At 43.9% G+C, this 12667-nt stretch overlaps 1 protein-coding gene across 1 annotated transcript in view; it reads right to left on the bottom strand.

The window, feature by feature from the left end:
• Nucleotides 1-12667, bottom strand: part of ADAMTS17 (ADAM metallopeptidase with thrombospondin type 1 motif 17) — a 390285-nt gene that overhangs the window by 60336 nt on the left and 317282 nt on the right. Inside the window, exons 18-19 of the mRNA XM_068991384.1 lie at nt 11823-11982; nt 9341-9476 (exon numbers count right to left, since the gene is read on the bottom strand). Of these exons, the coding sequence (XP_068847485.1) occupies nt 9341-9476; nt 11823-11982 (296 nt within the window). The remainder of the gene's footprint in view (nt 1-9340; nt 9477-11822; nt 11983-12667) is intronic.

Raw genomic sequence — 12667 nt, 5'->3', positions numbered from 1 at the left:
GCTCTAGGAAGGGTGGTTTTCAAGATCAAAGTCCTCCTGGGGAAACAGCACAATTCTCATAGTGATTCACAGAGCACAGTGACACATCAAAAGTGTGTCAGTGAGGGACTGACATATAAGTCCCATGTGTGTCTATGTAACCGGCACTTCTCTTTCTGCACAACCACAGGGAACTGCCTCCCTCTAAACTTTCCATGGGCCCTGCAGGGGCAAGAACAGACGTTCGATCTTATTCTTTTTATTTTTTAGCTACATATCATCAATATCCTTTTAAGAGAAAATGGAGCATAATTTCAGTGGGCTTCCCACTGGTGGCTCAGTGGTAAAGAATCCACCCGTCAATGAAGGAGATGTGAGTCTGATCCCTGGGTCAGGAAAATCACCTGGAGAAGGAAATGGCAACCCATTCCAGTATTCTTGCCTGGAGAATCCCATGTATAGAGGAGGCTGGTGGGTTACAGTCCACAGGGTCACAAAAGATTTGGACATGACTTAACAACTCAACTCCCCAGTGGCTCAGCCAGTAAAGTGTCTGCCTACAATGCAGAAGACCCGGGTTTGATCCCTGGGTCAGGAAGATCCCCTGGAGAAGGGAATGGCAATCCACTCTGGTATTCTTGCCTGGAAAATTCCATGGACAGAGGAGCCTGCTGGGCTACAGTCCATGGGATTGCAAAGAGTCAGACATGACTGAGTGACTAACACCTAACAACTCAACAACAACATAATTGCTTTGCAGTGTTGTTAGTTTCCACTGTGCAACAAAGTGAATCAACTGTATGTATACATATATTCCTTCCTTCTTGAGCCTTCTTCCCACCCACCCCATCCCACCCCTCTCCATCATCACAGCACACAGAGCTGAGCTCCCTGCGCTATCCAGCAGCTTCCCACTAGCTCTCTATTTCACACACGGTAGTGCATCTACGTCAGTGCTACTTTCTCAGTTTGCCCCATCCTCCCCTCCCTCTGCTGTGTCTACATGTCCATTTTCTGTGTCTGCATCCCTATTCCTGCCTGGCAGGTAGGTTTATCAGTACCATTTCCCCAGATTTGACATATATGCATTAATATACAATATTTGTTTTTTCTTTATCTGACTTCACATTGTATGACAGACTCTAGGTTCATCCACATCACTACAAATGACCCATCTTCATTCCTTTTTTTGTGGCTGAGTAATATTCCATTTGCACCTTATTCTTGATCTTAGGGGTAAAGCATTCAGTCTTTCATCATAAAGTATGACGTTAGCTGTGGGTTTTTGTAGATACAGAACATTTTGTAGATACCAGGCTTAGGAAATTCTCTTTCAATCCTAGTTTGTTCAGTGGTTTTTTTTTTTTTTTTAATCATGAAACAGTCATGTATTTTGTCAAAGTCTGTTTTCGCATCTACAGAAATGATCACTTTGTTTAAAAAACAATTTATTGATAAAGTATATTACATTAATTAATTTTCAGATGATATACCAACCTTATATTCCTGGGATAAGTCCTATTGGTCATGGTGTATACCATCCTTTTATTATGTTGCTGGATTCAGTTTGCTTGGTACTATTTGGTTTATAGTATTCTTTTTCCTTGTGATGTCTTTGTGTGGTTTCAGTATCAGGGTTTTACTACCCTCATAGAATGCACTGGAATGTGTTCCCTACTAATTCATCTTTTGGGAAGAGTTTGTGAAGGGTTGGTGTTAACTCTGCTTTAAATATTTGGTAGAATTCATAAGTGAAGACTTGCAGTCCTGGACTTCTCTTTGTAGAAAGTGTTTTGATCAGTAGTTTAATCTCTTTGTTTATTATAGGTCTATTCTTTCTATTCTTTATTCAGTTTGGCTAGCTTGCATCTTTCTAGCAGTTTGCCTATTTCATGTTCATTATCTAATTTATTGACGTACAGCTTACTGGCATACAATTGTTCATGGCATTCCTTTACAGATCTATTTTATTTCTGCAAGGCCTGCCTTGAGGCATGAGGGATTTTACATCCCTGACCAGGGATCAAACCTGTGTTCCCTGCAGTGGAAGCATGGGGTCCTAATCACTGTACTGTCTGGGATTCCTCTTCTTTTTAAATATAGTGTTTACTGCTATACGTTTCTCCCTAAAGCTTGCTTCCATTGCATTCCCTAAATTTTGGTATGGTGTGATTTCCTTTACATTCATCTGAAAGTATTTTCTAAATTTTCTATGATTTCCCTTTCACTCACTGGTTATTTAGAAAGCGTTTTGTTTAATTTCTATGCATTTATGACTTTCCAAAATTTCTTTCTGTTGTTGAATTCTAATTGTATTTTTTTCCTGTAATTGTGACATAAAAATCAGATGCAGATATTGAGTACTTAATAACTCAGGAAAGTGAAGGCCCTCCTCAAAGGCCCCAGGACCACATGGAAAGCATTAGTCAACAGAATTTGGTTACCTGTGAAACTGGTATCTGGGAAGTCTCTTGTCCTCTGATGATCAAAGGGAGGGATATTCAAATGGTCAAAGAGTTTAAGTTTGGAAGAAAGGAAGAAAACAGAAGCTTTAAGACAAGACTTTGGAATCCTTTCTTTCTCCAAGGTTTCCTACTTTAGACAAATAAGTAAAAGCTTCGAAACAATACTATTTAATTTAAACACAAGTGAGGTTCTAGATACTTTGGCCACCTGATGTGAAGAGCTGACTCATTTGAAAAGACCCTGATGCTGGGAAAGATTGAGGGCAGGAGGAGAAGGGGGACAACAGAGGATGAGATGGTTGGATGGCATCACTGACGCAATGGACATGGGTTTGGTAGACTCCAAGAGTTGATGGACAGGGAGGCCTGGCGTGCGGCAGTTCATGGGTTGCAAAGAGTCAGACATGACTGAACTGAACTGAACTGAACTGAACTGAGGTTCTAGAATTTGGGTAGTGTCAGAAAGAAGTTTTGGAATTCTTTCAACTAAACTTTTCCTCACCATTCACATACTGCTGAATAGGCATATAATGGATCACTGATGCTATTCTCCATTTTCCCCCCTCAGGCACTTTTCCTTTATTTGACAGGGACTGTGGGGCACCCCTCATTCCAAGCCTCTAACCACCTGTTCAAGTGTCTGGACAGTGGCTGAGCCTGAAAGACAGGAGCAGCACTCCAGTGATTCCAAGGTTCTTACTGCTGCCTGCAGGCCCCGCCCACCCTATCTGAGAGCTCTCCCCAGTAGCGGGCTCCTGTTTGGCCACATGGCAGTGCCCCAGGCGGCCTCCTCCACTCTCCTACATTCAAGGCACAGTGAACAGAGGAGTGACTATTAGACTTACGTATTTTATTTTAGAGGAAAGCAGAAAAGCAAAAAAAGCTTTAAGTTTTAGACTAGCTAGAAATGGATTAAACAATGGTATCTTTTCAGATACTGGCAGTACCTTAGGGCCACATGTTACAGGCTTCATTCTTAAATCAGGATCACATACACACACAGACCATGCTTTCATAAAAACATGAGGAATTACATTCAGTTTTAACCTAAAATGAGGCAAACTGGATAAAATAATTGAGCAAAGAGGACAAATTTAAAATCCAAATACATTTCCTTGCAGACAACTATTCAATTCAATTCTGTTGCCAGTAAGATATTGAATATTCTTTCTTGAATCACCCTAATTCAATGTACAGTACAGTCTGTACTGCCTGGGAAGAAATTCAAATCATAAATACTATAGGGAAATATCCAATAGCTCAGAATGGCCTTTTCAAGTAGCCAATAAGCTCTAAAAGACTGCAAAAATATTAAATCCGGTCACACATGGGCTAAGTGTTCCAGACTGAGCACATCTTGCTGTCATAGGCCCCCCCTTGCTCCAGGACTACCTGGAACTGGGTCTTAAGGAGTTGGCACACAGGGCCGCTTGGGCTGCTCACTGAATGCCAGATGACGGCGGGGCCTCTTCCCTGCAGACTGTGGTCGGCAAGGTGAAGGCTGCTGGCCACAGTCACAACAGCTGAGCTGATCTGTGATTTCTGCCTCTCCTGCCAATGTCAGGTCCAGGTTTGCTGATGTGTTTGTGCTGCTGTACAAGATACTGGAGAGAGGCTGTCTGCCCTGCATGTCAGATTTAGACTCCACATGGTTATGGCAGGGTTTGGGAGAAGGATCCACAGAGCGAGGGGCAGGATTAGAATAAAGAGGTGTTAATGGTGTGAGTTGGGAAGGTAAAGGAAACTGTCGGGAACTCAGTGGAAAAAAAAAAAAGGTTAAAGAAAATTAAAGGGGGATCAGGGGAAATTAAAAAAAAAAAAAAACAAGGGAAAAAGACAACCATCTCTGTTGTTTTAAAGGTCAAAGAGTAACAATAATACCGAAAGACTCTTTCATCTTGCCAGATTCAACAGCACACTACATTTTGGCTTTTTAAATAACGTTTACACCATTGGGTTCTGGGTTCTTCTTAAAACCAAGGCTCTGACTTCCAATCGTGCTTACTCCCAACCCCCTGAAGCACCTGTTTTTTCCAGACCGCACACTTCTCCAAACCCCACCCCCTGACCTAAGTTCAGTTTTCATTTATGATTATATCTCTCTCAGTCTGGCACTCATTTTCTAAGATCCTCACTTCTCTTCACTTACTAGCCTGAATCCATATTACTCTATACTTTTAAGAAAGATTCATGACAGCTAGAGCATGCCATGCAATAATTCAAGTTCTACTGTCTAAATGTTTGTTTATATACAAAATATCTGTACATAATACATATACACATATATACGTATATTGTGCATGTGTGTGTATATAAATAAATAAAAGTAGCATTTGCAAGAGTTTTAAAATCTATCAGATCACACATTTCTTTAGCCAAACAATAAACACCCTGTGATGAGTCATGATACTTCACTTTCAAGTGTCCACTTTAAGAAACAGTATGAAGTCAGATGGTTCAAAACAAGCAAACAAGCAAACCAACAAATACAAGCAGTCTGGCACGGCGGAGCCTGGTGGGCTGCCGTCTATGGGGTCGCACAGAGTCGGACACGACTGAAGCGACTTAGCAGCAGCGGCAGCAGGATAGGCATCCGGGGATTCCTTTTCTAGGCTCTGAGGCAAATTCCAGGTGCTGTCTTCTCTTTTATCAATTTTATTTCCTACTCTGTTTTTGCAAATTCAATTCATTCTTCCAGTCTGGTGTATATGACTTCACAGAGTTGGAAAGGGAATGAAAGGGGGTGGGACCAAAAGGAGAGTGGTGGGAAGGAGAAACCTAATGTTGATCAAGTTTGTTGTTGCTGTTTGGCTGACAGGAAAGACTTTGCCTGTCTTTCACTTCTATATACATTGTTACCAAGAGCAAAGTCAAGTGAATTTATTCAATAAACATATATTGAATAAATGAAATCACTGACTCTGTACTGTGTGCTGAGGGGCTTGCTGGATGGTTATAAAGAGAGTACTGGCTTCCCTGATGACTCAGTGGTAAAGAACCAGTGCAGGAAACACATTGGGTCTGATCCCTGGGTTGGGAATATCCCGTGGGTTTGATCCCTGGGTTGGGAATATCCCGTGGGTTTGATCCCTGAGTTGGGAATATCCCGTGGGTTTGATCCCTGGGTTGGGAATATCCCCTGAGAAGGACACTGCAACTCACTCCAGTATTCTTGCCTGGGAAATCCCACGGACAGAAAAGCCTGGTGGGCTGCAAGGCCATAGGATCGCAGAGAGTTGGACACTGACTGAAGCTCGTGAACACACATACTGAATAACTGGGCAATGAAAAGTAACTCAGTATAACAAGGTGCCCTCCCTTGTATGATAAGAGAATACATTCCCTGAGGTGGTGCCTGAAGAGCTGAGGCTGTGATCCCATCATCTCAGTGGGCAAAAACAAGAATAGGCAATAACTTCAGGCAAACTGTCATTCATGGGCCAAGGCTGGCCTGCAGATTGTACAGCCCAGGAGCTAACAATGGTTCTTACGTTTAACAGGGTTATAAAACAAGACAAAAAACAGACAGCAGAAATCATACACGGCCTACAAAACAAAAATATTTACTCCCTAGCCTTTCACAGAAAAAGTTTTCTGACCCTGTTCTAAAGAGACACTAAGATTGGAGAAGGAAATGGCACCCCACTCCAGTACTCTTGCCTAGAAAATCCCATGGATGGAGGAGCCTGGTAGGCTACAGTTCACGGGGTCGCAAAGAGTCAGACAAGACTGAGCAGCTTGACTTTCTTTTCTTTCTTTCTGAAGTTGCTGTTGTTTAGTCATTGTGTCCAACTCTTTGTGAACCCATGGACTGTAGCACACCAGGCTCCTCTGTCCTCCACTACCTCTTGGAGTTTGCTCAAATTCACGTCCATTGAGTCAGTGTTCAAACTGATTTTAGAAAAAGCAGAGGAACCAGAGGTCAGATTGCCAACATCCACTGGATCATCAAAAAAGCAAGAGAGTTCCAGAAAAACATCTACTTCTGCATTGTGGACTATGCCAACGCCTTTGACTGTGTGGATCACAGTAATCTGTGGAAAATTCTGAAAGAGATGGCAACACCAGACCACCTGACCTGCCTCTTGAGAAACCTGTATGCAGGTCAGGAAGCAACAGTTAGAACTGGGCATGGACTGGACACGACTGAGCGACTGAACTGAACTGAGTTGGTGATGCGACCTAACCACCTCATCCTCCGCTCTATCCTTCTCTGTTTGCCTTTAATCTTTCCCAGCAACCCGGTGTGAGGTTACTTTTAATCTAAAGTGTGTTCGACTTGAATTGTGTTCAAACACAGCAAGACTGCAGGCCTAAGCTCTGTGGGCATTCTGGAGCCACACACACAAGCTCAATGTTACATGCATATGTAAAAAATACAATAGCTGCTTTGAAATTCTTGTCTGCTAATCCCTATATATGTCATCTTGGAGTCAATTTCTATTAATTGCCTTCTCTCATGAGTATGGATCACATTTTTCTGTTTCTTTGTAAGTCTAGTAATTTTGGATTGTATTTTGTTATGTTAATTATAGCAGTGCTGTCCAATACAAAAAAAAAAAAAATGAGCCACACACATAATTTTAATTTTCTATTATCCACATTAAAAAAGTAAAGAAATATGTGACTTTAATATATTGAATTTTGATCCAATGTCTTCAAAATACAACAGGCTTCCCTGATGGTTCAGTAGGAAAAGAATCTTCCCCAAATGCAGGAGACACAGGAGACATGGGTTTGATCTTTGAGTAGGGAAGATATCCTGGAGCTGAGGGGATGGCAACCCACTCCAGTATTCTTGCCTGGAAAATCCCATGGACAGAGAAGCCTGGTGGGCTACAGTCTATGGGGTTGCAAAGAGTTGGACATGACTGAGCGACTGCATACATACACATTCAAAATGTAATTATTTTAACATGTAATAAATATTAAAAATTAATAAGATATTTTATAATTTCTTTCCAGACGAATTCTTTGAAGTCAGGTGTGTATTTTGCATTTATAACACATCTTGATTTGGACTAGCTAGTGGCTACCATGTCAATCAATCAGCGTGCATGCGTGCATGCATGCTCAGTAGTGTCTGACTCTTTGTGACCCCATGGACTGTAGCCCACCAGTCTCTCCTGTCCATGGGACTTTCCTGGTAAGAATACTGGAGGGGGTGGCCATTTCCTCCTCCAGGGGATCTTCCTAACTCAGGGATCAAACTTTCTTTGGAGGCAGGTTCTTTACTGCTGAGCCACCAGGGAAGGAAGCACTGATCAGCACAGCTCTAGAATTTCATTCTAGGAGAATGCTGAGGGTTTGTCCAATATAAGCTCTTCCATCATGATGGGAAAGAGAAACCTTGACTGATAGTTTTTAAACTTTACCCCTTGGTATTTCACAGAGGTGCTGTGGGCCAGCTGAGATGAGGGCAAGGCTAAGTGCACTGAACCACTCTTCCCAATTATATACGCATCTCAAGCCACTCAGACCAACTCTGATTTCATGTTTCATGTGTTTCGTTTCTGTGCATAATTTAAAAAGATTTTGATACTAAAATAGCATGAAAACATAAATGACTGTAGAATATGATTCTTGAGTGGGTCCCTAGGATCATTCTTGCTCAATTATCCCTTTGAACCTATGCTAATGTCTCTTCTAGAGTCACTTACTCTCCTTTCTAATCATATCACAAGAGCCAGCTATCTCTACCTTCAGGAAAAGAAGCCGTGGCCTCTCTGATACCTACGTCTTTACAGTGGCAAGTCCTTCTTTCTTCAGCCCTATGTGTGTATGACTGATTGACTGATAAACCGATCAATCGACTGACAGGTTTGCAGGATGGCTGTTCACACCCAAATTCTCAAGACTTCTAGAAGTGAGCTGTTTCTCATGCCCTTCACCATTAGGGTAGAAAATTTCATTCTTAATTTTCCAAGGACCACATAAAACCACATCTCACCTTGCTTCCCCTTCTGGCTTCCCTCTCTTATTCACGCACATTTTATCAGTTTGACAAAGAAAAGAGGGTCAGAAACAAAACCAAATGCTTTGTGATACTTTTCACCAGGTGAGTGGTAAAAATTGAGCTTAAGAAACCCAAAACACTGCCAGGTTAAAAGTCCAGCCTCTTTGAATTTTGCTTTCCTCAGGGTATATGCCTTAAAGCAATTATCCTTCAATAAAAAATAAATAAATAAATAAAAAGTCCAGCCTCTTTACAAAAGCTATACATGCCTTAACCTGATGCATAGAACCACAAAACAAAAGCCACATACTTCAACGCTGGGCAGAACGGGAGGCCAGGCATGATATTACATGATACAACAGAATCAGATGCAAAGTCCCACTAAGAGGGAAATAAGGAGGCTTAACTGATGAACACATTCCACACAATTCATCTCAGTTAACAACCCAAGAGAATGCACTTTGGAGCACATGTGCGTGAAAGCTAGGGTTGGAAACAGAACTTCTGATGGATCCCAAACAATAACAACTTACTGATGTTAATTTCAGCCACTAAATCAGATCAATCACTAACACTAACCAATCAGAATCACTAACACCTACTCACAGGTACTCACACTCTGAGTTCCTTTTTCTCCAAGACAGAGTAACTTGGAGGAGGTGACATGTGCCAGGAGAAAGTGTGTGGAGATGGCTATTTCTTTATTCATGAGATGTTCTTAATGGTCCCCTATGAGACGCCTTCCAGTGAGGACTGTATACTGCTATCAAAGTTATGGCTTAGTAGCCAGAAATTGAGTATTTTGAACAATCAAAAATCACTCAGCATCAACAATGGAACACAGAGTAAGACTGGTATTAATTGTGCATCACCATACCCTGTTCATGGGTGCTGCTGCTCTGCCCCTGAAGGATCCAAGCTTGAGAACACAGCTCCTTACCGTGACTGGCAGGGGTGCAAGTTGCACCTTCGAACCTGGGGCTCCGGGCGGCTGGCCTGAGGGCAGTCACTGTCGTTCACTAGAGTTGTGGTCTTGTTAACAATCCGTGTGCAGGACACGATGCTTCTGCGTTCCCCTGGAAACCAAAGTGCACAGAACTGAGAGGCCACAGAACGCATGCCTGGAAAGGCCACTTATTCACCATGTGGAGGAAGGTTCAGGGGCATCTTGTGATCAGTTCATCAATTAAACTGACTCTTCTAATGCCTGTGTGTTGTCAGAGAGGGATCATAATCTTAGGGATGAGGGTGTGTGAGACAGGGCAGGGGTAGCAGGGGCAGGAGAACGACCCTAGAGCAGGATCAGAGAGAAGCGACGCTTCAGATCAGCTGTGTTCTTGGACACCTTGGGGCTCATTGGGGCCAAAGTTCTGATTTGGGTCTCTGATTTCTTACAAAGCTTACCAGTCTCTGTATCTGTTCGTTTGAAGTCTATGGAGATCTGGGCTTGATTAAACAACTGTACAACAGCCCTCACCAGAGATGACAGTTACTTATTACAGAATTCCTGCTTTCTGGAGAGAATCGAGAAACAGGAAGGCTTGTCTGAAGGACAAAGACCAACCTGAAAATTTTTCTATCAACTGCCGCTCATGCCCGAGCATCACCTGCTCCTGGGAAGCCTCACAAACCCCAGCTGACTACACATTCATTCTTTTGGGTGTTTCCCAAGCACCCTGCACACTGCTTGGCCATGACTTAGTTAGGAGTGGGGATGAATGATTGGGAGCTAGAAGGGAAGCCTCTGGAGCCAGGCTATCTGGGTTCACACCTGGTTTATTAGCTAGCAGAGTGAGCACAGGATTGATACTTAGCCATCATGTTTCTGTGCATTGGTTTACTCCACTGGGCTGGCTCACTGAACTTCCGTATGCCTCAGGATCCTTTAGAGATGGTTAAAATGAATTGATATATAAAGTGCTTAGAACAGAACCTGGTAGGGGTTAATACTTTATGTTAGCTATATTATACTAAAAGACCAACAGAAAGTCAAGCACAACTAGGAGAAGGCAATGGCACCCCACTCCAGTGCTCTTGCCTGGAAAATCCCATGGATGGAGGAGCCTGGTGGGCTGCAGTCCATGGGGTCGCAAAGAGTTGGACACGGCTGACAGCCTTCACTTTCACTTTTCACTTTAATGCATTGGAGAAGGAAATTGCAACCCACTCCAGTGTTCTTGCCTGGAGAATCCCAGGGATGGGGAAGCCTGGTGGGCTGCCGTCTATGGGGTCCCACAGGGTCAGACACGACTGAAGCGACTTAGCAGCAGCAGCAGCAAGCACAACTATATGGATCCCACGCTCCTCAATCAGTCTGTCTTCTGGGGAATTTGTCATGGTACAGCCCTGAACTTGAGTGAGCATAGAAAGCACAGAGATGCCTCAAGCCAGATTTTGGATTAGGTTGCAGGTCAGGCAGCTGGGAGTCATTGGTGCCATAAAAGGTTGTGATAGTGGCAGCAGCAGAACGACACCCCTTACCCCCAGCCAGTGAAGCCTGCCAACTCTTGTACTGGGGCCATGCTGAGTTTGCAGCAAGTTGGCCTGGGGGAAGTTTGGTGCCATCAGCCCTGCAGGACCAGTGCCATGCCCACGTCTTACCTGCCAGCCCACCCTCTGGGTTGGCATTCCAGGGTCCAGGTCAACCTCTGTCCTAACTCTGTCCATCAACATTTACCTGACTTGCCTCCATCCCATGACCCTGCTCTGTGTCCTGTCAGGGTGCTGTTGGCTAAGAATTCAGAATGCTTCCCTTCACTCCTCCTAAACAACACAGTGACGACTGTGATGTTCTTTGTTCATATTGATGTTCACGGTATTTGAGTTTCCTCCTGCAGTGGGCATGAGGGCTGATCATCCTATTTTGGAGGTGAGGAAATTTAGGTACAGAGAGAATACATCATCTGCTAATAAATGGAGGCAAATCATGAAGCCAGAACCCAGGCCAAGAGTGTTTCACTGGAGTTGGAGGACTTTTCTTTCCATTATATTACTGTTGATTCCACTGGTTTCCACGTTTTTCCACTGGTGACTGTGGCAAAAAGGAAAGGGTATTTGAAGGTCAGAAACATCTTCCAGTGCCCTTTTACCAAGCATAACAGATGAAAGTCTGTTCTGTGCACTGCCAGGGTCACCTGTCACACTTGTGACACAGCTACACATTAGTCAAACCTCCACTCCGATCAGCAGCAAAGGCTGTAGGCAAAGCAGCCATGTGGACGCAACTTCAGTCTGGAGGAGTCTGGAAGAAGACCCTGACCAGAGAAATTTGCAGCAGGATGCAGTTACATTCCAAAGAAATACGTTACTTATGTGGCCAGACTTTCCCAGGCAATGTGCACCCGCCACAGAGTGCCCTGAACTCACTTCTCCTCTGTTTGGTAAAACCCCACACCCAGTGAGCCCACAACCCTGCTGCTCACCTCCGCCACACTGCACACTGCACCCTTCCCAGCCGCTGTGGGTCCAGATGAACAAGGAGTCCTGGGGTTTTTCTGGTTCACTTTGATTTTCAGTGGTGTAGTTTACAGGAATGGTGTATTCATAATGAATTCCGTAATTTTGGTCATGAAATAACAACACCTGCATCAGCAGCAAAATAAAAGGCCACTTTGAAATAGAGCAAAAGCCCACAGGATTGCTGAATTTGCAAGCCAACCCGTGTTGTGGCTGTCTTCCCACCAGGGATAGCCCATTCTTTTGGGGGTTTCAAAACAGGTTCATTCCAGGGGCACTCCTGTATTTCAGGTTTGGTTTCCACAGATGCTCAACTCAGGGGTGGGAACATATGTAAACCATTGGCAGGGAGCTCTACTCTTTTCCACTGGAGAGAGGACTGGTTTAGATGAGGGATTTGGGGATAAGCCAGTCTGAGTGCTCTAACTACACTTTACCTGCTCCATGTAATCACCCACGAAACTGCCCTTGTGGGTGAGAGAGACACAAATATACTGATTTTTCTAAACAGGCATCTGAACAAGTAGGGTGACTCCTTTGAAAATGAATGCCACTCTTCACTCCCTGAGCACCAGTCACTGCCATGTGCACGGCAGGCTCCAGGTTACACAGAGCTGCTACAAGGGAACCTTGCGGATGCCCGTCAAGTATGCAGGAGCCTTCCTGTACCATGGGAGCTAGGATCACGACAATGCCCACAGGGTGGCACAGGCCTGGCACAGGGCTTAAAGCTGGCAGTGAGGTATGGGGGAGCCATGATCCTGCAGCTTGGGGACCCTGGGGTCTGAAACCCTGGCAAGTGGGCAGGTGG

Source organism: Capricornis sumatraensis, chromosome 19 (assembly GCF_032405125.1).
Source record: "Capricornis sumatraensis isolate serow.1 chromosome 19, serow.2, whole genome shotgun sequence".
NCBI lineage: Eukaryota > Metazoa > Chordata > Mammalia > Artiodactyla > Bovidae > Capricornis > Capricornis sumatraensis.
The sequence above is the reverse complement of the archived record's forward strand: the minus strand, read 5'-3'. Positions and strand labels throughout refer to the sequence as shown.